The 27,922-nt window shown below is 32.4% G+C and overlaps 3 protein-coding genes and 3 non-coding genes across 9 annotated transcripts; 5 read left to right on the forward strand and 1 right to left on the reverse strand.

Moving 5' to 3' along the window:
• Nucleotides 1-1,001: 1,001 nt before the first annotated feature.
• On the reverse strand, nt 1,002-5,380 carry LOC140878264 (cyclin-SDS). Its single transcript, XM_073281864.1, has 7 exons — nt 4,343-5,380; nt 3,900-4,064; nt 2,973-3,139; nt 2,218-2,346; nt 1,781-1,961; nt 1,611-1,655; nt 1,002-1,242 (listed from the first exon to the last, which is right to left on the reverse strand). Exons 1-7 carry the CDS (start codon nt 5,378-5,380, stop codon nt 1,213-1,215), a joined length of 1,755 nt encoding a protein of 584 aa, XP_073137965.1. The 3' UTR covers nt 1,002-1,212.
• Nucleotides 5,381-7,250: 1,870 nt separating this feature from the next.
• LOC140885977 (small nucleolar RNA Z159/U59) lies at nt 7,251-7,339 on the forward strand. The gene has a single exon (XR_012151387.1). It is a non-coding gene; the product is annotated as a small nucleolar RNA Z159/U59 (small nucleolar RNA).
• Nucleotides 7,340-7,446: 107 nt separating this feature from the next.
• On the forward strand, nt 7,447-7,533 carry LOC140885979 (small nucleolar RNA Z159/U59). Its single transcript, XR_012151389.1, has one exon. It is a non-coding gene; the product is annotated as a small nucleolar RNA Z159/U59 (small nucleolar RNA).
• Nucleotides 7,534-7,732: 199 nt separating this feature from the next.
• Nucleotides 7,733-7,822, forward strand: LOC140885589 (small nucleolar RNA SNOR75). The gene has a single exon (XR_012151033.1). It is a non-coding gene; the product is annotated as a small nucleolar RNA SNOR75 (small nucleolar RNA).
• Nucleotides 7,823-10,769: 2,947 nt separating this feature from the next.
• On the forward strand, nt 10,770-14,194 carry LOC140884678 (vacuolar iron transporter 1). The gene is made up of 4 exons (XM_073291510.1): nt 10,770-11,131; nt 11,384-11,469; nt 11,680-11,794; nt 13,692-14,194. The coding sequence occupies exons 1-4, from the start codon at nt 10,899-10,901 to the stop codon at nt 13,987-13,989; spliced, it is 732 nt and encodes a 243-aa protein (XP_073147611.1). The 5' UTR covers nt 10,770-10,898; the 3' UTR covers nt 13,990-14,194.
• Nucleotides 14,195-15,516: 1,322 nt separating this feature from the next.
• Nucleotides 15,517-19,839, forward strand: LOC140879132 (alpha,alpha-trehalose-phosphate synthase [UDP-forming] 6-like). 4 transcript variants are annotated; one of them, XM_073282792.1, is made up of 5 exons: nt 15,517-15,862; nt 16,344-18,415; nt 18,491-18,764; nt 19,209-19,325; nt 19,798-19,839. In XM_073282792.1, the coding sequence occupies exons 2-5, from the start codon at nt 16,407-16,409 to the stop codon at nt 19,822-19,824; spliced, it is 2,427 nt and encodes an 808-aa protein (XP_073138893.1). In that variant the 5' UTR covers nt 15,517-15,862; nt 16,344-16,406; the 3' UTR covers nt 19,825-19,839. The 4 variants fall into 4 exon arrangements, with proteins under 4 accessions (XP_073138893.1, XP_073138891.1, XP_073138890.1 ...); XM_073282790.1 differs by lacking the exon at nt 19,798-19,839 and having other exon boundaries at nt 16,328-18,415; nt 19,209-19,732; XM_073282789.1 differs by lacking the exon at nt 19,798-19,839 and having other exon boundaries at nt 19,209-19,732.
• The last annotated feature ends 8,083 nt before the right edge of the window (nt 19,840-27,922 follow it).

Here is a 27,922-nt window from a genome sequence, read left to right on the forward strand (position 1 = left end):
TTTAACTTCTAGATTTGATAGTTATAAACATTCAAAAATATGTAACAAATCATAAAAATAGTACTTATTTAGTTATCGATTAATGATCAATTTTAGAACTTGTAGACAATTGGGGAAAAATATTTAAAATATGAAAAAAAAAGTGAGAAATACAAGGGGGAGAAATAATATATTTTTTCATATATTTTAGAAATGTTTTTTTGTAGAAATTTATACTCCGTGTAACGAAAAAATTATTCGATGTGCCAATATATATGTCCGATACTTGTGTTTGTTTTTAACTTGAATCTCTCACACAAACAAAAAATGCATATCTTGCGTTCGTGAGTGTCATGTACCCAACATGGTGTTCAATGCGATGCGACGTATTTCTTGAAGTGCTCATGCACGATACCTTACATTTTTTTTTTGAGATAAACATGATACTTTATTTTAAGTTCATGTAGAAAGTCGTTTGGTAGGAGAAATTGAAAAAAAAAATTAAAAAAAAAGTCACTTATTTTTTTAACAAATTAATGTGCTTTTCTTAAAGAGTATAACATTTGATTATAAAAACATTTTTAAAAAGTACTTCTTCAAGTGTTTTCTTAGAATCTAAAAATTTTGGATTTTTGGTTTTCGCTCTACTTTTATTTAATTTTTTAAAAAAAATATTTTTCAACATTTACCCAAACATCAAAACACTACTATTTTTAAAAAATAAAAATAAAAATGCATTAACATGTCGTACTCATTTATTTTTTTTTTTAAAAAAAACCTACAGCTTCTATATCCAAACTACGTCGTAGAGGGAAAAGAGAAATGACTGTTCAAAGCTTTTGCGTATTGTTCCTTTTTCTACAAGTAGGGAATTTAAAAATTTTGAAAACCATTGAAAGGGATCTACCGAGGCGATGAGATTGAAAGGGGCCGATCCCTAAACAAGAAACTAGAATTATTTCGCTATACCTATATATGACTGATATATTTAACAATAACGATAAGATGTGTATACCAATTTTGGATTAACTGTAATCGTATAAAATACAAATTTTTCTTAGACCGCTTGTTTATGACCGGCTAATTTGAAAGAATGTACATCACTCTTTACAAAATATTTGATCCTATCGACAATATATGAACTATTATCAGAGAGGGAAGAAAAGAGTATTCTATGCTAGGATTAATGCAGTACTTTGCTATATGTCCTTATCACCTTGGTTCATCTTTCTGTCATAGATACTTCACCAACCATTCCAGACTCTGTCAAGCACAATATACAATGTTTAGTCGGATTGCTATAATGCATATATTCTATGTGACTCAAATCACATAATTAAAGTCCGAAAGCATCAAATCAATAAAATAAATATTGTTAAAGAAAACCTCGATTATAGTTTTTTGTTATCGATCCATCCCAAAAATATGTAAGAAAGTTCATCATGCCCCAAGAGTCAAATACCAAAAACAACGAACAGGACACGGACATTAAAACGAAAATAATGGGGATAGGAATATGAATGACGATATATTTTACCTCAACTTTACATACCTAGCCAGACACTGGCAGGAATACTGAAGCAAGAATTAGAATAAAATATTGTGGAGAGGTCATGCAAGCTGATAAATACCTTGATGCATTCAGGTAGATCTTTGTCTTTCTGTCTGGCATGAATCTGAAGAGTTAGTGTTGGAAATTAATTAGGAAATTCCTGCATCTACCTTCGTACTAGTTTCTGAACAATGCCCAAATAATCTATTTGCTGACGAAAAGAGATGCAGAGGATTGGGAAATTCTTACTGCTGTAATCAGGTTGCAGGATGCATCTTGATTGGCTGCAATAGAAGCAAGAACAACAAGCCCAGCTGCAACAGTTGAGGGCCAATAGCAAAGCTGCTGATGACCCAGCAGCGCGAGTACTGCAAGGTATTTGGTTGTCTTCTCCACTTTTTCATTAGCCCTTGCAGCTTTGAGATAAAACCTGAACATATTCGTCAGGCACGTTGAATTATTCACATGAAGAGGGTGAAAACATATGAAAAAATCCACCGGACCCAACAGTTGTATCGAGTAGGTTTTAAGAAGAAACTTAATGGATCTGGAGGCAAAACTAGAATTTTTAAAATTATTGCTGAGTTAAATCCAATATTTATTTGGGTAGGAGAATCGTCTCTGCTGGCGCCTGGCCCAGTCCTTCCCTACAAAATGTATGTGTTTTCAAATATTAATAGTCGTACCATAAGAAGTTGTACAAGGTAGGCAGGAAGCATTGGAAATCAAGGACTTCCTGCACCATCCATTCCATGGCCACTACTTCATTCCGAGCATATGTGTTGCTTCCTACTTCGAATGTCTTTCTCCTTATACTGTGTCAAAAATCAAAATTAGATCTCAAGTAAAAATTCAAGATTTGGGATAACCGTATCTTCAGAGGGTACAAGTCTACAATGTTTAGTTCCCAAGGAAAATGATTGAGCATCTCTCGTTCATTATACCATCATGGAAGACAAGTGAAAAGCACGTGGGTCAAATAATTTGACCAGATTTTTATTCTAACGAAAGAACGTGGCAGAAAAAGGAGGAAAATTGGCAGAGAAGTCAGTGGGATATATAGATAGGAACTTAAAACAAAAGAACATTATATTGTTTCATCTATGGACAAGCAGGGAGGACCATTGGAATTTTCATGACTGAAGAAAGAAATAAAGAAGAAAAATACCAACGAAACATTTCAGTAAAATTGACGAATTATTGTTTAGATTTCCTTGTCAGTAAGAAGTCACCCTAAGTTTATTTTATGTAGCAAAATCCGACCTTTTAAACTCGAATTTAGTTTACTGAAAATCAAAAATTTTATGTCATTTATTAATACTAGAAATTAAAATCTTAATATTTAAACAATGTACAAACGATTTGAAATCAAATAAATTATTCTCACTTCGATTTCCCTCGATAATACATCGACATTGTATGTAAATCAAAGATGAGTTACCAGTTGTTGGGCTGGTTTTCTTCAATCCTGGTGGCTAGAGTGAGGCATGCGATGCCAGTAATCTGAAGATTCCTTATATTCTTGAAGTATCCTTTACTCAGAAATCTGTCAAGGAGGCTGACACCTAAAAACATTGTTTCCCTCTGAAGCTCCTTATTAGTAGCTTGCTGCATGATCGAATCATTGAAATTTAAAGAATCACTAGTAAGAGTGTGACTCTTCTGTATATGAACCAAGGAAATAATTTTTAGACTTGCTATACTCAATATCTATTGATATCCAGAAAGATATGTTGCATGCAAGCATTTTCAACAAGTTTATTGTGAGGGCCTTTTTTGCGCTCTCATTTTCTGTTTGTTGTTTTCAGTTTATCTTTCGTTGGCTTCTCTATCTCATTCTTATACAAATTCAAAGTTTATGTATCAACCTATGACGTTGACCTACGAGAATGAATCATGAAAATATGATTAAGCATATATTCAAGGTATCCATTTACCCAAAAGAAAGTATGAATAAAGGAATCCATCCTCCAGAGTGGAGAAAAATAGTCAGATGACAAATACCAAGAATTGTTTTTATGTCTCGAAACAAACACAGAACATTTGCACACCACCTCGTAAAAAAAGAGAAAAAGTACCACAACCAATCCAACGAGGCTTTAAATCATGAAAAGTATTGCACCATAATTATGGTGTATGCACGTATTAGTTCACCTTTCAATTGTAATTTTACGTGTGCCACGTGTCATATTGCCATGGTCAACAGATGTGCGGAATCTCGAAACCACATGTAAATCAACTACATAACAAATTATAGTAATTTCATTACCTGTTATAGGTGTATATACGTACATGTTTAAAGTACGACTTCTTTTAGGAAAAATTCATCACTAATTACTCGAGGACAAAGAATCATATAGTAACAGACCTCCACAATCCAGTGAACCATTTGTTGGCGCTGCTGAATGACAAGATTGCCATAGTCAGTAGTAGAACAGTATTCCTCTGCATAATCACGCAAATACATTTGCCTCCTCTCTCTGTTTCTTATGATCTTATAGCTCTCTTCATCTTCTTCCTCTAGTCCCAATAACTAATCAGACCGAAACCAAAAACATAACATACTAATTCAATCAATTATGAGAATTATAATAAGCATCAAGCATTAGAAATTTTAAACTTGAAATTAAAATATTTTAAATTTATTTTGAATTGATTTTTCATCTATATTAGTTACTAAGGCTACCAAAACATATACGCGTACGATAAAAGTGATATAATAACAAATCAAGGTAAGTAGGATCATTTGAACGATACTGAAACAATGACACCACCAGCAGAAGAATGACTCCAGAAATTTTTAAAACTCACGTTGATGCGGTCAGAACTATAGTTTTCACAGTCATGATAGGCCGAACCCGTTGCCGAAGTCGATTCGCAGAACTGATTCTTAAACTGAGCGAGCAATTGAAAAGTAGGAGAACAATTTTCATCTCCCATCGACTTTTCAGAAAATTGACTTCCGGAAGCGTAACTCCATAAGGAAGACGTATAATCCGAAGTTTCTGTTTCCAAATCAGAAACTACCTGATAATTCTCCGAGGACGAGTTTTGCTCCTCGTAGTCCCCAGCACCTAAATTACCGCAATTTGAGAACTGCTCTGAACAAACTAAATCAAAATCTACTGTCGTGAGTTCTGTACTTCTATTCATAGCACACGATCGCAGCTCCTCACGGTCTCCTTTTTCACTGATATCAATTGTTGTCCCGACAGAGTGTGAGACAGGGGCCATGCCGTCGTTCAAAATCGAAGTATCAGTGATCTGAACGTTTACAGCTTCAGAATTCATATTTTCCAGAGAAAAATCACGAGAAATCTCCAATTGGACCTCATTTTGAGAAATTCCAACATAACGTCCATATTCCGTCGCTTTGCGATCCTCATTTCCCGATCTGTTATCCGATAAGGTGCACCGAGAGACGCTAGAAACTTCAGATTTGCTGATCTCTTCCCCTCCTGCTCCTTCCTCCACATTTACACTCTTCAACTTCAAATCTCTGTTATCTAAATCTCCAATCACTACCGTTCCGGAGCACGATTCAACACATGAATTCGTGGAGATATTCTCCGATACCTCAACCTTAACAGAATTTTTGCTCTTCTTCCTGTAATACCTTGCAGTAATAACTCTCCTAAAATCATTGACAGATGACAAAGTAGATTCTCCGGAGACTTCACTAGGTTGTGCGAAAATTGAAGCTGCACAATTCGTAGGAATGACAGGGGAAAAATGAAGTCGGGGGCGGCGGGTTAACTGTGATCGGAGCTGCTTCTTTGTGAAGTAGAGCTTTGATGCCGCTGCTAAAGCTCCTTTGGCAGCTCGTAATGCTTGGTGCTTGCGCTTCATTGGTGATCATGAAACGGCGGCTTCTCAAAAAGCAGTGAGATTTCGAGTTTGAAGATCTTTGTATGTGCGAGTGACGGTTAAGAAACGTTGATGGTGGTCTGGTATTTATATATGAAATGGTTCATGGTAGGCCCCACGTTCGGTTCCATTCGCTCACATGTTCTGTTATCGGGGGCGTGAAATTTGTGTTAAAATTAGGGGTGGTTCGGTATGGTATATCGTATATAATATCGAATATCGTATATCGTATACCGAAATTTTCGAAACCGATATCTTACCGAAAATTTCGGTATACCGACATGATTTTGGTATGACATAAATCTATATCGATACCGTACCGAATATCGAAATTCGGTACGGTATCGGTATGATACCGTGTATACCGATTTTTTTATACTATTTTTTTAAAAAAATATCGGTATACACGGTATCATACCGATACCGTGTATACCGATTTTTTTCCGATATACCAAAATACCGAAAATTCAAAAATCTTATACTGATACCAAAAATTTCGGTACGGTATCATATCGTACTGAAATTTAAGATATACCAAAATTTTCGATATTTTTGGTTTTTTTCGGTATGGTAAAAACGGTATGACGGCATTTCGATATTTTTTGTCAGCCCTAGTTAAAATTGTTTGGAAAATCAATATTTATTGGCATTATTACACTCTTTAATTGTTAGATATATAATATATATATATATATATATATATATATATATATATATATATATATATAAAATTCAATATTAATCAACCCATACATAAGCTTAATCAAATAGTATGATAAGGTGTTTTTATTGTTTTATGTGATTTTAAATTGATCGTCGATAAATATGATTCGTGATCAATATGCACAAAAGTTAATTTCAATTTAAATCGGTCAATCTAAAACCACTAATGATTTGATAATTCACAAACTAAAAAGTACTCCCTCCGTCTCATATATAATGTCTTCTTTGGATTTTCACACAGATTAAGAAAAATGTATTGGGAAAGAAAATTTTATATAAATTTCCTATTTTATCCCTATTTAATGTATTAAAAAATGATTGCACAATTTTCAAAGTGTAGTTAATAGGGGTATATTAGTAAAGAAGTGTAAAAAAAAATACTAAATATGATATATGACTATATATTTGGGACAAAAAAAAAGGAAACATGGACAATATAATTGGGACGGAGGGAGTAGATCATAAAAAATAAAATATTAAATCCTGCAACATTGCGAAGAAACATTTTCATTATTTTATTAAGTAGCTTATCAATCATTTATCCAAATGAAAGAAATAAAGGAATTAGTCAAAAATTAACAATATAGAACTTTGATTTTAAGAACAAAAGGCTTGTAGCGCATCCTTGTTTTTCTTATGCACATCCTGAATGATATTTGGTAAATGGGCATTGAATTAGCATAGGCCCAAAACGTAACCAACTCCAAATACTGAAGCCCAATAAATTACTAGGGCTTCGCTATCCTAACCGATATACGCTATAAAGGTGGAGTTCATCGGCACCTCTGATCTCACAATCAATATTCGAATCCACTCCGCACAAGCAAGTTGAGGTATCGAATTTCAACATCTAACTCTGCTTTCATTTTGTGCTGTTCTGATTTGTATTTGGTATCGAGAGAATTTGGTAAAGGATTTATTCAATCTTTTCTCGTATTTTCAGTTAATTGTTTCTTGATCGAATCCTTTCTCTATGACGATTTAGTAAAATAATAGACCTTTTATCTCCTGAATTTGGTGCATGCTGAATCAATTGGGGATCTTTACTGAGGAGACAGCAATGTTTACTCTTTTTTTTTTTGTTTTTGTTTTCTGAATCTAAGTATATATTAGTATTAGTTGTTGAATGGCCTCTGGGGATGATTAAAAATTAAAACTTTCGTTCTTCTGAGAATGTAATCCATGCGGAAGAACAATGGAGACCTGAACTGAAGGGGCTTTATTTTCAAAATTAGATTTTTATTTAGCAATTTTGAATTTTCTGAATTAGATCCTTAAAAAAGGGAATTAAATCGAATGAGTATATGTTAATTTGGCCGATTTATGTCTCTAATGATGATGAAAAGCATAAACTTTCGTTCTTCTGAGATGCTTCGTGCTGAAACTTTCTTGGAGACCTGAACTGAAGAGACATAAATTAGCCTTTAAAGTTTTGTACATGTATATGAATCAATTTTAATATAAAGTTTTGGTACATATTAAAGTTTTTGCATGTAGATTGTAGAGAGTCAATTATGTTTTGTTTGATTTGGCTTTTTTTACTCAATTATTTGTGGTTTATTGTTATTTTTTAAAAAAAATTAAGGAAGAACAGCGAAGGGGTTTTATTTTTCTCGATGATGAATAATATAAGATGACGAGTCTGATCGAAATCCATTCTTTAAAATATTGATGACAAATCGAGGCATTTGTCTGAGAGGAAAGTAAACCCCTATTTTGCTAGCATTCCTTTGCTTTTTTGTGTTTATATGCCAAAATTTCTACTAATTATTGTTGTTACGTATTTTCTAATTTTAACTAATGTAATGTCTTAATTATAACTTGGTTTTAAAGTCTTTGTTTTCTTGGAAAAAAAAAGGAAGTGGAATGAAAATCAAACCAGAATCAAATCGGCTCCTATTACACAATCTATTAAATTAATACCTTGCCCGAATTTAAGAGTGTGCGGAAAAAAACTGCTGATAATATTTTTTACATTAAAGAAATTCCCTTTTACCTTATGAGAAATTGGACATTTGGACTCGGCTAATTCAAATCGCTATAAGCGTTTTGAATATACTTAAAAAGAGCATCTGATCTAATTCGTGTGCAGGTGAGCCAAGCTTAACTTGTGTTTATGCAGAACGAGGATTCTTCTTTTGGACTGGTTAAATTAAATACAAATTTTACTTTCTAATTGATATAAAATGAATTTGTCAAAATTTTATTATCTTATTAGAGAAAACATGCACACGCGCGTTTGTAAATTTTTTTTTATATGTAATTTTTCAAAACAATATGAAATAATGTTTTTTGGTGTCTTCAAGTAGTTAGTATAATATGTTCATTTTTATATAATATAATAGATTACTATTTAATTAAATTAAGGTCCATGTATTGACTAATTAAAATAAATTAAGATCGATGTATTAACTAATTAAAATAAATTAAGATCGATGTATTAGCTAATTTTTAAATGATTTAATGAAATTGTTTTTAAAATTTAATTATATACTCGTTATGAAAGTCTGTTTTTTTTTTTAATTTTTCTAAAATAATCTTTCATAAAAAAATACTTAAGTGATAATATTAAAACGATATTTTTATCTATATTTTCAAAACTTTAGATTAGATATTATATCATTTTTTTTCCAAAAACAATAATAGTGCGCACACGTGAGTATAATTATTTTATGTTATTTATTATTTTTTGTTATTTTCAAGTTATATGATTAATGAAATATTCAAAAATTTAGATAAAGATAACTAAAATTGATCAATAATTATGATTTTTGATTCTTGTAAACATAGAAATTTAAAAAATGTCACATATCAATACATACAATACAAGATTAAAATTGACATTTTTTCTAAAATTAATTAAGGATTCAATAAATTGATTGAAAATTAGTCAGTAGAAAAATAACATTTTAATAAAATAGTAAGATTTTTAGTGATAATAAATTTGCTCCATGAAACTTTTTGTTGGACTACTCTGCAAATATGACGGAGATATTAATAAAATTAAAATCAAAGAAATCGTTAATCCTTTTTCAGGGACGATAAATTTCATCAATGATATCAGTAAATTGAATTCGCAAAAGGACGAGAGAGGCTAGGGGCCGATGCTATGCTATATTGGGTGAAGATCATCCGGTGCAGCATCTGTCATTCATTGGGTATGAGACCCACAAAAATTTATGGATTCCATACCCAATGAAATAGGTCTTGGTGCCCAATCAAAAGCAAATGTGCACTTCATCCAGTGTAGCATAGCCCTGGCTAGCGAGACAAGCACGGGACCAGACTCATATTGACAGGGCATATAGATCTCCAGCACATGTTCGAGTCAACTTGGATTTTAGTTGTTGTTTCTAAAATGTAGGAAATATGTTCATACTTAAAAATTAAATCTTGTTCTTATGTGAATATACTAGAAAAACTTTTCGATTTTTTCGAACACAAACTTGAAAATGGATGAAATTTGAATTAAATCGAGCTCGAGTAATAAGATATTGAGACTTTACTCACGGGTGGGCACTTGTAGATCCAATCCTAGTTTGATCCCATAATTGTCTTATGAAAAGTGAGCTGCTCACTAACCTCGTGTCCACATCAGATGGTATGGTGAAAGTAGTGAGTCATATGGTAGCGGCAAACTTTTGGCAATTTTGTGAATGTGATTGTATCACTTTGAATCCACGATTGATAAGCAAATTTGTGCTTTCCATTTCATAAAGTGAAATATAGTTTGTCGGGTCAACCATTAGCTCCATCGCATGCCACAAAGATGTCTGCTAATGTTTTGGCTTCTTCCGAAAATATGAAATATTTATTAGGTAAGATCTCAAACAATGCTTTTTCAGACTCAATCAGATTTTTAAAAATTTACTATAAAAAAATAAGGTTTCGTTTGGACATATACTTTAAAAACGTTTTTAATGTTTTATAAGTGAAAAAACTTAAAGTATGTGTTTGGATAAAAGTTTGGTAAAATATTTTTGAAAATTATTTTTTAAAAGTATTCACCAAGTATAGTTTTTGAAAAACACTTAAAAGATGTTTTTAGATGTTTTTAGTAAAAAACCATGAAAAGTAAAGATGAAAAACATGAATTTTGAAATGTTAAAATGTTTTTATATGATAGTTGTTCAAACACATATTTATTCATAAAACATCTTTAAAAACATTTTATAAAAAGTTTTTAAAAAACACTTTTATAAAAACGTTTTATAAATATATGTCCAAACGGAGCCTAAGGCTTTGATCTCAAATTTGCTCAATAAATGTTTTTTTTATAAAAAAATTGGAATATTGATAAGGGGTTTTAAACAATATAGGAAAAAACGATTAATGAAACATTAATCACATCAAATGTGGAGGCCTCAATTAGGGCGGAATATCATATCAAAATACAAAATTATCAAGATATTATATTGAAACTTTTGTATGTACAGATATTTTTTCGATATACTGAATTTTTTTTCGATATTTATACAATATTAATATAGATTTTTTTCATAACAAGATTTCAAAATTTCAATATCGATATAAATATAATTTTTTTTAATATCTATATATTTAATACTGTATATCAACCGCAAAAACCAACAGTAGCCTATATATCTTTACAGAGACACTGTAAACCTACTTCCATACCTATCTGTCATCTCGGTATACATCATATTTATTTTCTTAAAAAAGAAAACCAGTTGTATCACACACATAAATTCATGTATATATATATGTACTTCAATTAAGCATATTCATTTACGAAAATTCTGACGTTTTGTGGCGCATGAGTTCTCAAATGGCTCAAGAATTGAACACGTCTTTGTTGAACCAACACAAAGAGAAGCATTTCACCGCTGGCGAGATCGTTCGCGACATAATCATAGGAGTTTCCGATGGCCTCACGGTGCCGTTCGCCCTCGCCGCCGGCCTGTCCGGCGCTAACGCATCCTCCTCCATCATTCTCACCGCCGGAATTGCCGAGGTTGCCGCCGGAGCTATCTCCATGGGTCTTGGAGGGTATTCTTAAATTTCTCACATCTCCCACACTATTTTGATGTTTTTACACTCGTTTCTTGGGTTAGTAAATCAAATGAAGTGTCATAAAAACAGTGGTGGTACGGACCAAAAAAATTAGGAAGCTGTCTGTTTTCAAAATCATTTTTTTTTCTTGATATTTTAAGGCTAATTAATTTAGGCATGGATCGGAGCTGTTGAACTTATAATGCAAATTACATATTTTAAGGTTGATGTTGTTATGTGGTGGTGCAGTTACCTTGCCGCAAAAAGCGAGGCAGATCATTATATGAGGGAACTCAAGAGAGAACAAGAGGAGATTGTTGCTGTCCCTGATACAGGTTTTTTCCCTCGATACTGCCCATATGCTAGATCCACTGGCCCATTTTATCTCGCGTCCAGAAAAGATGGGCCGTAATGGGATAGCATTGGACAAATCTCCTAAACACATTGTGTGTGTGTTTGTCTTTTAAGGCCAAATCTCGTTTTACTAGGAGGACCATTAATTAATGTTGTATGCATTAATTTAACATGAAAAAAAAACATTGCAGAAGCTGCTGAGGTTGCAGAAATACTATCAGAGTATGGGATTCAGCCTCATGAATACACACCAGTAGTGAATGCTCTCAGGAAGAACCCACAGGCTTGGCTTGATTTTATGATGAAGTAAGTTTTTTTTTTTGTCTTCCCTGTTCAGACAGAGTATGCCAAACATTTTGTCCTAATTCATTTCTTGCATTTAATCGGATTTTCTTTAAAAAATTGTTAGGATTACTGAAGATGTAATGTAATGAAAGTATGCATGTTGTGATATGTTTTCAACTAATGATTCGATGAGGGAAAATTGAAATTTTAATCTCTTATGTTGGTTTGTTTTTTATTTTACTTCTATAATTTTTCAAAGTTTGTACTTGGATCTAGTAAATTGGATATATATATATATTTTTTGGTTTTGATTTTTTTTTTCATTGGAAGTCAACAAATCAATTGAATATTATTTATTAACGTCGACGTTCTCTTACAAAACTCGTGTGGTCAGAATTGATTTGTGAAAGAAGGAAAAGATTATAATAGAAAAAATATACGGAAAATTCATAAATTATCATCCCGAGTTCCGAGTTCCAATGTTAGGTGAAAAGTACATCTCGGTGTAGTTCCAGGTGTAGTCTTGTTTTAGTAAATGCCAAACATTTTTCTGAAGTATGGTTTAGCTAGATTCGTTAAGGGTGAATTAGAAATCAGTCCTTAGATCCAAACATATATATGTTTTCAGTTCTTTGTCAGCAAAAAATTTGTTTAAACTCTTTGGGCCCACATTTTTTTTTCGGATGAAAATGGGTACAAAACATTAAAAATATGGTATGAATGCATGATATTCAAGCACTAATTGTTTAATATCGAGTACAAAAAATAAGATTTTGAGTATAAAATCTGAACATCATTACTAATATGAACTTTAATATATGTTTGAATACTAAAAAAATCATACAAAGTCGGTACAAAATAATGAAAATATGGTACGAATACATGATATTGAAGAACTAATTATTCAAGACCACGTATAAAAATAAAATTTTGAGAGTAATTCGTACCATCTTTATTAAAATTAACTTGCAATATATGTTTGAATACTCAAAAATAATAAATTTGTACCAGATCTAACACATTTGGTACTCAAAAATCATATATTAATATCATATTTTGAATGTGTTGTACCGATTTTCATCAAAATAAGATAAATGTGTCATTAATATCAATATTTTCTTAGTACTCAAAAATCATATATTTGTACCAGATCTACCATAGTTGATACTCAAATATCGTGTATTTGTACCATATTTTCAACGTTTTGTACCGAATTTTATCAAAAAAATTATGTGGGCCCAGGGAGTTTAAACTATATTTTTCTGACAAAGGACTGAGGATGAAATTGTGTTTGGGTTTAGGGACTGATATCTAAATTGCTGATTCTTTAATCTTGATTCATGTGCTTCTGTAAGCACCTGCAGCATGTAACACAGCCCTTGGATCGAATTCATGTGGGGCCCACTCCCACCAAGGAGATCCAAGAGCTATGGCCTCGATCTATGCTACCTTATCCGGACAATGTTCGGGTGGGGATCAAACGGCCCGGATCACACTACAGATCAAATAATTTAATCTGTCGTGTGAGCCGGTCCGTTGATACTGGCAGACCGAGCAGTGTCCGTTTGCCAGCATAGACTGAGCAGCTATGATGGACCAACATAGTTTGTTATTCTAACTCAACTTCCTGGTTCGTTTGCCAGTAGTCATATGTAACAGTAGCTTTATTTTGAGAGTTTTGATAACGTAAATAAATTTATGTCTAAGTACCCAAATCAACCATTTTCGACCAAAATCACGAAATTCTAAAATCTTGAGTTAAATCTTTTCAAGAAACACGAGATATCAAGAGAAGCATTCATCATTGCTTCTTCTTCCTTGTTTAATAAATCCAAGACTCACTTAAATTTCGAACACAGCTAGCCTTGATTAAAGAACAAATTAAAATGCTAACACAAAATCACTTTTAACTGTGCAGATTTGAACTGGGATTGGAGAAGCCAGACCCAAAGAGAGCCCTCCACAGTGCACTAACAATCGCCATTGCGTACGTAGTCGGAGGAATAGTGCCACTCATCCCTTACATGTTCATCCCAACGGCACAGAGAGCTGTGTTGGCGTCTGTTGCCGTGACCCTAATCGCTCTGCTTATATTTGGGTATGCAAAAGGCCATTTTACTGGGAACAAACCCATTCGCAGCGCTCTTCAGACTGCGTTTATCGGGGCTATTGCATCCGCTGCTGCTTTTGGTATGGCTAAAGCCGTGCAAGGATGATAGGATTTTCCGAGGGTGCATGGCATGCTGCTTGTATTTTAATTGGCTTGTTCAATGTTTATCGGGAGAGTCTTGTTCTTCTTTTGCTACTTCTCGGTTTGGAAACGGGACAATTAGTTCATTTTCTGTCAGATTTAGTCGAAAGAAGCCCTTCGATCTCAAATGAGCGATACTGATATCTATTCTTAAAAAGTTTCTTCGATCATACATTGTTAACATAATTATTTTAAAAATTATAGTCACGAAGCTTTTCGAATTTCAACGACTCTTGAAACATTTTTATTAAAGAAACAAATTTTATTTATTTGATCCAAAACCAAGCCTTTTTATTCTACTTTCTTGGAACATACATAACCTTTAATTTTTTTTTTCCACCATTAATTATTTTTGGACTGAAAGTTTTCATGTTTAAATATATATGATGTATTTAATTTCATGACCTCTTACAATTAATAAACGCTTATACATAATTTTTTAAAATAAAATTTGAAAACGATTATATTTTCATCTAATCATGTTGATGAGTCGTGGGCAAATGATTTGTTTTTCGATTTGTATATATAATTTTTTATTTTTATTTTTAAAAAAAGCATCAGGAAGCTTACTAGTTGCATCAATGAGATAAAAAAAAATTCTGGATGTTTATTTAAACGTAGAAGTCAGCATAGACCGTGGACAAGGTACTGGCTGCCACCAATTTGGTGGCACCAATTAGGCTGTTCCAGTCTAAGGATATTGCGAAGAATAATTAACATACAATTATTGATGCATTGACTTTTAGATGTCAATTTATTCTGTTCTATAAACATCGCCACAAGTTATTATCATAGTGCCAAAATGCCCCATTCTATCACACCAACTTGAGAAAATTAGTTGGAAAATTATGCTCAAATGATTTTCATCCAAGGGAAATTCTTGCAATTTTTCTTTTAAATTTGTCATACATTTTTAAAACTTGAGGAAACATATTCTAATTTCGATTATGAATTAGTTATTGAAATTTGTGAGAAAGTTTTTGGAGTTGGCATCAAAATTTTGTTGATTCCAGTTGTTAGGAGATGACGCGGCAATAATAAATTGTTCGGTGTAGAAATAAAAACAAGAATTATCAAATATACTTCAAACAACTGATTGTAGAAATGTGATCTGATCTTGCACTGTATATTTCGGCTAATTTTCAAGAATACAATCGTACCTTAACATGAAGTTAAATCATATTTTATAATGATATAATTAAATTCAATGTTATCCACTTGACACCCGAAATAAATTAAAGCTTTCATTTAAAAATGACTGAAGCAGCTTGAATCTGACTACTTTCTTTAGTTTAATTTATTGTTATTTTACTCTCCAAAAAAAAATTATTGTTATTTTTGGTATCCTCTAGTGTATATTATTGAATGAGCCCCAAATTAATGTGACAACGATGTAAATACTCATTTTTTTTTTTAAATAAGTAATTAGACTCGAGCTAGTGAGGCTCTTCTTTTACTTGCAAGTTGCAACATATGAAATCTCACACTGTGCTTAAAAAAACAAAAAAAAAATTCAAGAAACAGAGTTGTGGCTCTCGAATCAAATTACTTTCTTTGGTTTAACTTAAATTATCCTGCAATTATCCATAGCACCTTTTTAGTGAGAGAGATTGAACTCCAGGAACTTATAGTAAATAATACATATATTTATTTATGCTCACATCAGTAGGCAGCACTCTGCTGTGCATTTGAAAAGTTGCGAGAAAAAATCATATTTTGGCAGTCGCCCTTCCTTCTTCATCGTTTCATTTTCTTCCTCCAATCTTTTTCCCATTTTCTTCAAACAGACGGGGGGAGTAGGGCTTATCATTCCTTTGAGGACTCGAGGGTCAAAACTGGTAAGTTTTCCTCACTTGGTTTGGTTCTTGAATATTCATTCACCCCTTGTTTTTATCTGTTGCTATTCTTTGTGTCATATAATTGGGTTTGTTATTGCTGTGATACTTTATCTAGTTTGGTATTGCATGCTCTCTGTCTCTCTCAAATTATTCTGAGTATTAATTCCAAGAAATGAAGTTGCAATTTTTTTTTTTAAAAAAATATGTGATGTGATCATGAATTTATTAAACTCCTTTATGTTTTCTTTAATGCTTGACCGGAAATTTCTTTATTCCTGCTTCCTGTTGCTTGATTTGCTCCTCAAAGTCAAATCTTGATGTCCATTTCTTGTACTGTTCTGGCTTTTACCTACGTATACGTAACTTCAATGTTTGATGATAAACGAGAAGTTTCATGGTGGTTGTTGTTAAGTAGGTGTTTAGCTCAGAGAGCTTTAATTTCATTGGGAACTTATTTTGTTTTAGTTTTCATTTTTGTAAGACAGGAAGAAGGAATTTTAGATTGTTTGATGTTGGGCTTCGTGTAGTTACCTGTAAAAAGTCAATGGTGTCGAGATCATACTCAAACCTCTTGGAGCTAGCTTCTGGTGAAGCCCCGTTACCGACTTTAGGTCGTATTAGTCGGCGCATTCCTCGTATTATGACAGTTGCCGGAATACTGTCTGATATTGATGATGATGGATCGGAGAGCGTTGGCTCTGATCCATCTTCTTCATCTGCACAACGGGATAGGATTATTATTGTAGCTAACCAGCTGCCAATAAAGGGTAATCAAAGATTGGATAGTAGTAAAGGATGGACTTTTAGTTGGGACGAGAATTCGCTTCTCCTTCAGCTAAAAGATGGATTGGGGGATGAAGACCTCGAGTATATTTACGTGGGGTGTCTTAAGGAAGATATTCACCTGAATGACCAAGAAGAAGTATCTCAAATACTCTGGGACACATTTAAGTGTGTTCCCACCTTTTTGCCTCCTGAGCTATTTAACCGTTATTATCACGGGTTTTGCAAACAGCAGTTATGGCCATTGTTCCACTATATGTTGCCTCTGTTACCGGATCTTGGTGGTAGGTTCAATCGTTCCATGTGGCAGGCTTATGTATCGGTTAACAAGATTTTTGCGGACAGAATCATGGAAGTGATAAATCCGGAAGATGATTTTGTATGGATTCATGATTACCATCTAATGGTATTGCCCACTTTCTTGAGAAAGAGGTTTAATCGAGTGAAGCTTGGATTTTTCCTACACAGCCCGTTTCCATCTTCGGAGATTTACAAAACTTTGCCAATACGGGAAGAGCTTCTTCGAGCTCTACTAAACTCAGATTTGATAGGGTTTCACACATTTGATTATGCACGGCATTTTCTGTCATGTTGTAGTAGGATGTTAGGCCTATCATATGAGTCGAAAAGGGGTTACATAGGCTTGGAGTATTATGGTCGTACTGTTAGTATCAAAATTCTTCCTGTTGGTATCCACATGGGGCAGCTTCAATCAGTTTTGAACCTGCCTGAAACCGAGGCCAAAGTTTTAGAGCTTATTGATCAGTTTTCTGCTCGGGGGAGAACAATGTTACTCGGGGTCGATGACATGGATATTTTCAAGGGCATAAGTTTGAAATTACTAGCAATGGAACAGCTTCTATTGCAGCAACCCGAGAAGCGGGGAGAGGTTGTTTTAGTGCAGATAGCCAATCCAGCTCGAGGAAAAGGAAAAGATGTGCAAGAAGTGCAGGATGAAACGTTTGCGACAGTAAAGCGCATAAACGAAACCTTTGGAGAACCAGGATATGATCCTGTCATCTTAATCAATCAACCACTCAAATTTTATGAGAGAGTTGCTTACTACGTCGTTGCCGAGTGTTGTTTGGTCACGGCTGTTAGAGATGGCATGAACCTTATCCCATATGAGTACATAATTAGTCGACAAGGAAATAAGAAGTTGGACAAGGCTTTGGGGCTCGAATCTTCCCATCTGAAAAAGAGCATGTTGGTTTTATCTGAGTTCATTGGATGCTCGCCATCTCTAAGTGGAGCAATTAGAGTCAACCCATGGAATATAGATGCAGTGGCGGAGGCAATGGAGTCTGCTCTCGTAATGGCTGAGGCGGAAAAACAATTGAGACATGAGAAACATTATAAGTATGTAAGCACCCATGATGTGGCATATTGGGCTCGAAGTTTCTTGCACGATCTTGAAAGAACTTGTAAGGATCATGCACGATGTAGATCGTGGGGTATTGGATTTGGCTTAAGTTTTAGGGTTGTTGCACTAGATCCAAATTTTCGAAAGTTGGCTATGGAACACATAGTTTCAGCTTACAGAAGGACAACAAATAGAGCCATTCTTCTCGATTATGATGGTACTTTAATGCCTCAAAATTCAATCGATAAGAAGCCAAACTCAAAAACCGTGGATATACTAAATAGTTTGTGTAGAGACAAGGACAATACTGTTTTCATCGTTAGTGCTAGAAGTCGAGACACTTTAACCTCATGGTTTTCATCTTGTGAAAAGCTCGGAATTGCAGCAGAGCATGGCTATTTCCTGAGGTATGCAAAATTTGTTTATTTTATCTCATCATAAATCTCATATTTATCACATGACTTACAGTTTGAGTTTTCCAGGTTGAATCGAGATGAGGAATGGGAAACATGCTTGTCCATAGTCGAATGCAAATGGAAACAGGTTGCAGAGCCAGTAATGAAACTTTATACTGAGACAACTGATGGGTCAGTTATTGAGATTAAGGAAGCCACGATGGGTTGGTGTTACGAGGATGCGGATCCTGATTTTGGATCTTGTCAAGCAAAAGAACTTCTGAATCACCTCGAAAGTGTACTTGCTAATGAACCTGTCACAGTCAAGAGTGGCCAAAATTGTGTTGAAGTAAAGCCACAGGTACGTGATTAGCTAGTTACAGTGTCACACATTCTCAACAATCGCTTAACATACATATGGTTGTGCCGATTTATCATATTCAAACCCTTTTCGAAGAAAATCCAGTCACTGAACTTTGTTTATATTAAAACCATCGCCTGTTTTATTTTTGGGGATCTATATTGAGCGTGAAGGCAGCATGATAAATTGTTTGAAGCTGGTGAGATATCATGACTGAAATAGTGGTGAAATTTCAGTTCTTGAACTTGCTATTAATATTTATCAGTCTCTTGCATTAAAATATTCCGGCAACATGTTTTATAAATATCGTTGTTGGACCATATTATAAGGCCTTGGATTTTTGAGAAAAGTGGTTTTTGTCTCTGATTCAAGACTTCCAATGAATCTATGCATGTTGGAACGTCCACCATGTTTTCACGAGGTCTGCTCGTGTTTGATTCACAGGGAATAAGCAAGGGATTGGTGGCCAAACGCCTCCTATCCATGATGCAAGAGAAAGGAATGTCGCCAGATTTCGTCCTATGCATAGGAGACGATAGATCTGATGAAGACATGTTTGAGGTGATTACAAGCTCTCTTAATGGACCATCCATAGCTCCTTCCGCAGAAGTATTTGCATGTACAGTAGGCAGGAAACCGAGTAAGGCAAAATACTATCTTGATGATACGGTTGAAATAATTAAACTTATGCAGGGCTTGGCCTCAGTTGCAGAAAAAATGATAACCCCGTAGATTTGCCTTCTTTATATCCAGTTTGTGTGCTACCATATCGAACACCTGCTCGATGGATTTGGATGATGTATATAAATGCTGTAGCGAATTCTTATCATTTTCTGTCTACACCTTGGAAAGTGAGTATACCAAGGTCTGAACATCATATAGGGAGCATTTCCCACTGTTTCAACGCTTGATAATTTTGAGTCGATTATCGCGAGGAATATACATTGTTGTTGCTATAATCTTATACATTATGATGTCTATGAATATATTAATTTGTCACAAATGATTGATACCCTTTTTGAATGATTTACAGAGTTCTTGGTATAAACTGGCGTTCTAGCGATAAGTTCAAGTCCAATGTTTGATTGCGAAAAGTTGTGATTACTATGTTCTTTCTGGGGTAGGTAGCTACAATCAATGAAATTCTGATTCCGTGTTTAGAATCTTAGGATGTTCATTACCGTCTCGAAGTTTACTACATTTGACCTCAAGAGAATTCTGTTAAAATTTTTTCATACTTATTTTTTAAATGAGTAAAATACATTTGGTACACGAACTATTGATAAAATGTCAAATTAGTATATGAATTATTGAAAATGACTTAACTGATACATGGTCCAACTAAAAAGACGATTTTATTCTTTTGTAAATTTTTTTTGAAATCCAATTATTTTTAGTAAATTCAACTAAGTGTATATTTTATTTTTCAAAGCAATTTTATTGATTAAAATTGTAAAATAAAATTATAAGTTTAAAAATTATAAAAAATAAATATTTTACTATTTTTATAATATATTTATATTTTTAAATGTGCATTTTTATCGAACCGAACTGAAAATTTGATTTGTCCGAAATCCGAACCGAAAATCCGAACTTTAACCAATTTACGGTTTGTTCAAATTTCGAATAAAAAATCTAACTGAGTTTAACGATTCGGTTAAAAACCGGTTCGATTTTTGTTTTAATTAAAATTCATTTTTTTTTGCAATTTTTATATTTATTATTATTTATTTTATTCATGCAAAAAAATGATTTTAAAAAAATCGATTTTCGGTTCGATTCGATTAACCAGGAGAAAAAACCGAACCGAATTAACAGTTAGATTTTTGGTTCAAAACGAATTTTCAGTTTTAACTCGTTTCGGGTGGTTAATCGATACGTGAACACCCTTTATTTTTACGCATTAATAAATTATTTTTTCAAATATAATATAATTTAAAAATATTAATAAATATATAATAAAATGATATTTTTCTATCTGTATAAAATAATTGTCCATTTTTTTGAAAAAAAGATTGGTATACAAATTATATCTTACTATATTATTAAAGTAGAGACCCTCTAATTAACAAACTTTCAATTAATTGGTGAAGCTTGATTTGAAATTATCATTATTTCCTAACTTAATTTTCAATAAAATCAAAATTATTGGGCAAAATAGTTATTTTATATAGTTTCCTCTTTTCTAGCCATTAAAAGCTCACTTTGTGTTTTTTAATATTATTTTATTTACAAAAATGACACTCACTTTATAAGATATATTTTTTTGTGAATATTTATTTAGAAAAACGTTATATTTTTATTATTTTTTAATTTTACAATTTATTATTTATTTTTTTCGTTAAAAAAATACGAGCACGCAACAAATGCAGCGGAATACTAGTATTAATAAAACAACATGCACTAAATAAATCATATACATGAAATATATTTAATATCGATAATAATATAATAAAATAAATATTTATCTATATTTAAATTCAAGCATAAGTAAAAGTATATATAAATTTACAAATTCTTAAATGAAGATATTTTAGGTAATTAAAATCATGTAAATCGAGATAATGAGTGAGATTTGTTATTATGAGATTTATTTTTCATGATCTAAATCTTTATTGTTGAATATTTTTTTAAATTTCCAACATAACAATTATACCAGATTTCAAAACACTAAAATGATAATTATGTTTGGTACAACAATTTAAAAACAAGATCAACAAGTTTCGATTACATATATTTGTTTTTTTATTATATTTTCATCAATATATTACAATATTTGTTCTTATATAATTTGAGTTGATAACAATATTTATCATTATATAATTTAAATAAATATGATATTTTTAAAATTAATCAATAAATAACTTTTTTTTAAAAGATCAATAAATAAGTTTGAAAACAAAATTATGTACTTAATAAATTTTTAATAATAGTAATTGGACTTAAAAAGAAATTTTGCAAAAGGATAAAATTGAATTTTTAGTTGGATCATGTATCAATTAAGTCATTTTCAATAGTTCATGTATCAATTTGATATTTTATTAATAGTTCATGTACCAAAATGAATTTTACTCTTTTTTAAAGTGAAAAAATGTGCGTGTGCAGAATAAACAAAATATTTTTGTAAAAAATAAAATAAAATCTTCAGGAATTGGTTGCATAATTTTTGGTAAATTTCATGATTTCCCCGAATACATAAAATATGATAATACTCCTAAAATGAATCAAAATTATAGGATCTTGTTTAATTTTTGTTTTTAGCCGATAACATTTATGATAATTAATTGATATAATATGTTTAACTATTCAAGTTGTCCCATCATATCAAAAATGAACTCGTAGAAGTCAAGCAAGTCTGGAAAAACAAATCAAATAATCGTTTGGACACCTGAAAAATTCTCCTGTGTTGGATTTTCACTCGTAATTGGCTTCTAAATTCTACGTTCACATCTATTGAGTTAACCACCAGAATCCAAACACAAATTAAAGACACAATCCACAACAATTCGAACACAATAACAATGCAAGAAAACACAAGAACAACACAATTACTTAGTTCGAATTGATTTCAATCCTATGGTAGATTTCTCATATGAATCAACTATAAAATCAAAAGTTTAATCGTTACAATCCTCACGAAAAAGAGCAGATACAAACTTGACTAATAAGAACACTTGGCCAATGTAAGCTGGAATCCAGAAGCAGCTTAATGCCTTCAACTTCTGACTCAAAAGTAGAGCTGTCAAAATGAGCTAGGCTCGTCGGATTGGCTCACCACGTCATACAAAATTGATGGGTGGTTGACAATTTCTCAACCCGCCTAAAAGATGGACCGGCCAGCACCGTCCCACCTAATTGTGGGTTGTGGTGGGTTGCGGGTTGGCCCGTAAAAATCCGCCAATTTACACGTGAGCCCGCTAGGTTAGCCTGTTCCGTCACCTAAAATAGGTGGGTTGAATTGGTATTTTTTCAACCCGCCTAAAAGATGGGCCGGCCCCCCCGCCTAATGATGGGTTACGACGGGTTATAGGTCGGCCCGTTCCGCTGGCTCCTTTTGACACATCTATTCAAAAGCGAGCTATCATGAAAGGTGAGCTTGATTCCAGTAGCACCAATCTCAGATCGTCTCAGTGGATTCGATTCTCTTTTTCTTCATCCGTCTCATAGCTATATGTGGATGAGATTATGTTATACTTGTTAGCTCCCATCTAATTTAACAGCTAAAGTAACTAATCTACATCTTGATCACAACCCTTGGATCAGGATTAGTAATCAAGAATTGATCTGGACCGTACCAAGACCAACTAATTGATGTCAACCCAAGTCTTCACAAATCTCCACTTTTGGCTGAATTAGATGTTCATAGTAGATTCAAGTGAGATCCCATTAGCTCCAAAATCTTTTTTTTTTATCATGATTTATAATATATTTTATTCGATTATTTAATATTTCACAACATGAACAAATGCCAACAATAATAATAATAAGATATTATTATTACAAGATATTATATGGATCCTTAAAATACAAAATTTTATATCGTACTTTATTTTTATATGTTTACATTTAATAAAATGTTTAATGCAACCAACATTTTTTTGTTACATTTATAAATTACTTAAATAAAATGCGATAAAATATTATTGAGATACGCTTCAGTTATATATAATTAAATAAACTAAATATCAACTATGTCATGTAGCTTGGTTTTTTATATCTATTTTTTTTATAAAAAAAAATCACTGGTTTAAAGATGGAAGTTACTTTATTTTTGTTCCTTGCTAATTCCTAAAAAAACTACTGATTTTCTGTCAGTAAAGTTTTTTCTTTCAGTTAAATCCCAATGTGTTCACAGATTTTGATCTTTGAATTCTTGGTTACTAATTAGTATGATAGTTTAATTCAATATTTCCTTCATTTTTTGAAGGTTCTTGCTGGTCATTTTCAGCCACTGGTGCCATTGTTTGGTCCAACTGACTTCGACGTAAATCAGTACAAATATCTTCGGCATAAATCCTCAATGTTTGGTGATGCATTTTCTAGTTATGAATAAGCTTCGTTATCATTTCTCCGGGAGGATTTGATTCAAAAGCAGTGGCAACTACAATTTATTGGAGGCTTCAACCATAGTGATTGTCGGAAAGTAGTTCTACCTTTAATCGGTGTTGACATGAACAACAGATGGAGATGAGTGTGGTAAACACCAACTGATATCAGCCTCGGTGTTAGGGGTGTTCATCGGTTGGTTCGGTTTTAATTTTTCTAATTTCGATTCGATTTTTCAGTTTTCGATTTATAAAAAATGTAATCCAAAGTCAAACCGTTCTAATTCGGTTCGGTTCGGTTTTTGTACTATAATGGACCGGTTTATACGGTTCGATTTGGTCGGTTTCATCATTAATAATACATAACACAATAAAAGAAACATAAATTTCATCCAACATGTAATTTAAATACCCCAACACACAAATTAAAGTTATAGTCATATATTGAAGAAACAAAAAATAACAAACAATACAAGGACAAACATTCAACCATAGTCGCATAATATTTTCAAAAAAACAAAACAAATTTTGATTCGGTTATTCTGAATTTGATACAATTATTAAAATTAATAATATAAATACATTTTAAAATATTATATGTTTTTATACATGATTTCTTAGTAAAAACTTTAAAAATAAAGTTTAAATGACTTACACAAACAACAATAACTAAAAATTACATAAACAACAATCAACTATAAATTACACAACAATGAATTACATAAACAACAATCAACTAAAAATTATTCAAAATGATTATTTATTCACTAAATATCATCTCATAACATATATAATATAAATAAAATTATTAATTTAATTCAATTTTGGTTTTTTCGGTCGGTTTGGTTTTGACATATATGATCCAAAACCGAACCAAATAAACTTTGGTTTTAATATTTATATCCAAATTAAAAAATATGGTTTTCGGTTCGGTTCGGTCTTTGATTTTTTTGGTTTGGATTTCCGATTTTTTCGATTTTATCCGAAATATGAACACCCCTACTCGGTGTCAAATGGGAAGCTGTACATTTTCCAGTCAGGGACATGAGACAAAAGATGGTTCAAAGGTGCTAGGTTGACTATTTCTCAATCACTTGCAATTAAATGATATTTGATGATTTGTTACCTCTTATAAATGGCACTTGCGTTTTGTTTTAAACAAACGAGGACATTGTGAATCTATTTCATAATGCTTTTTTGTATCCTACCGGTGTTTAATCCAAGCATATTTCCATTACCATCATACATTCAAAGCAAGCTACTCTATTAATAAACTTTTGTTTCTTTATTCTGGAACATGCCTTTACTGGTTCAATGGTAGAGCATACTCATAACATAATCAAGAAAGAATTCAACAGCAGAGGTGGCTGGTTAACCGAGATCCAAACTTGTTTCAAGGTTTAAGCTTCGGCGAAAGTAGCGAAAGATTTATAGATCTGCAACTTAGTTCGAAGTTAGAACATCCATCTTACTTGATGTTTTCCATATATATCAAGTGTTGGGGAACCTACTCTCGAGTCCCCCGAGCATGATTGTACTAGAAGATTGTGCTAAAAATTATTTCTCAGTTTCATGGAGTAATTAACACGATTTGCTTGGTAAAAAATTTATAGGGTATTTTGTAAACAATTTCAAATTACCCTAATGATTGGCAGTAATGTGATAAAAAAGTTATTATTGGATCAAGGTTAAATACTCATTTGTTCAAAATTTTACAGTGTATTCCTTGTGTTTTGACAGGTTAAGTTGGCTTCAATATCTCTTTCCAAGAGGTTCCCAACTTATCCCCTTTAAGGGAGAAAACATGTGAATTGGCGTTTTTTGGTTTTTTGTTTTTAATTTCAATGGAAAACATGTAGGAAGAAATTTAGTACAATTAATAATTTAATTTTCGATATGAATACCATTTCATTTTATTTGGTATCAAACAAATATTTTTAAATGATTTTTTTAAAAAAATTGTATATATTCAATTTGTATTAAATGAGAAAATATAAATGAAAAATAAAATCAATCTCAAATATATATAAAAAACGTCTCAATCATAAACAAGAAGGAAATGGGAAAAATTAAAATTAAATTTTTTTTATAGAATAATTGGCAACATCTTTTAATTATTTTGACTTTAAAATATTTTTTTTTCTAAAATAGTAGTCCAAACACATTTTTAACTTAAAATATTTTTATAAAATAGTTTAAAAAACACTTTTATAAAAACATTTTTAAAATATAATTCCAAACAGAACCTGGGTATCATAACACCCACATATTAACAAGAAGTGTAAGAAGATGATGTGATCCGTTGTCACTTTTGATTGGTTTTTTTCAACGAGGAGCCCATTTGTATATTTCTGCTGTATTTTTTGTTAATTTCTTTGTTTTTTTTAAGTTGTTATAAACGTGTAATCTGAGATTACGGATTGAAAATTTTTTTAATTGCCCACTATCATGTAAATAATTTTGTTGTGATTCGTTGCCACTTTTGATTGGTTTTTTTTTTTCAACGAGCATGATTGTATATTTCTGCTGTATTTTTGTTAGTTTCTTTGTTTTCTTTTAAGTTGTTTTAGATGTGAAATCTGAAATTGCTGACTGAAAAATTTCTTAATTGCCCACTATAATGTAAATAATTTTGTTGTGATTCGTTACCACTTTTGATTGGTTTTTTCCAACGAGGAGCCTGTTTCTATATTTTTGTTGTATGTTTGCTAATTTTTTTGTTTTCTTTTAAGTTGTTATAGATGTAGAATCTAAGACTGCGGACTGAAAAGTTTCTCAATTGTCCACTATCATGTAAATAATTTTGTTGTGATTCGTTGCCACTTTTGATTGATTTTTTCTTTCAACGAGGAGCCTGTTTGTATATTTATTTTGTATTTTTGTTAATTTCTTTGTTTTCTTTTATGTTGTTATTGATGTGGAATATGAGATTGCGAAATGGCAAATTTCTTAGCCCCTATCATGTAAATAGTTTTGTTGAGATTCGTTGCCACCTTTGATTGGTTTTATTCAACGAGGAGCCTGTTTGTATGTTTGTATATTTGTGCTATATTTTTGTTAATTTTTTTTCTTTTAAGTTGTTATAGATGTGGAATCTGAGACTGCGGGCTGAAAAATTTCTTAATTGCCCACTATCATTTAAATACTTTTGTATTCAAAGTTTTCTTTATAGGATATGATGAGCGAGAGGAAGAAAGGAGAGCTCGTTTGAAACGATTCTATGCTATTATTCGTGACGACTACTGCATCCTATGTTATTGTTATTTCAAGAACGGTCACATAATCATATTCCCTGGTTCATGTCCTAACACTAACTGCACGAGGATTGCTATCTCGAAGTTAAAAAGAAAAGCGATAAATGTCCTGTTACTCGTCGAAAATATAATGTTTATGCGAGAATTGATGTTTTGGTTCATCTTTCTGACCCAACACCTACCGACATTAATTGTGCATTGGAACTGGAAAAGATATTAGGTGTGAATCCAGATAATGTCAATACACTTTGTGGAAGAGCAGCGCCTTGCTGCGGATATCCTTTTGGTGAAGGGGATTATGTGGTCTTTTCGAAGCCATATGCTACGGACATCCGGTGCACTCCATTTGCTACATTTCTCATAGGCTAGGAGATGACACTCGGAAAGATATAGCAAGAGCGATACACTGTCTCCATTCCTATTGTGCAAGACAGTATCATGGTTCTAATTTAGAGTGTAGACTATATAAAGGTAATCGGATACAGTTATGACAAGATTCTTCAAGATTTATGCGGCATATGTTTTGGTTCATTCAAGAATGACAAAGTCATTTTATACCCCAGAACATGCCAAAACAACATCCATGAATCTTGTCTTAATAGAGCTATATAACAAAAAACTTTGGTAGATGTCCAACATGCATGTAACAAGTGTTTCGATAATACGAGGAAGAATAACGTCCTGATTCGAGTTGCCCTCCCAATACTTACTGATATTTCCACATTATACGAGGACAAGATTCTTCAAGATTTTATGCGGCATATGCTTTGGTTCATTCAAGAATGACGAAGTCATTTTATACCTCGGAACATGCCAACACAGCATCCACGAATCTTGTCTTGACAGAGCTATATAAAAA

This window comes from Henckelia pumila, chromosome 2 (assembly GCF_033568475.1).
Source record: "Henckelia pumila isolate YLH828 chromosome 2, ASM3356847v2, whole genome shotgun sequence".
In the NCBI taxonomy this organism is placed as follows: Eukaryota; Viridiplantae; Streptophyta; class Magnoliopsida; order Lamiales; family Gesneriaceae; genus Henckelia; species Henckelia pumila.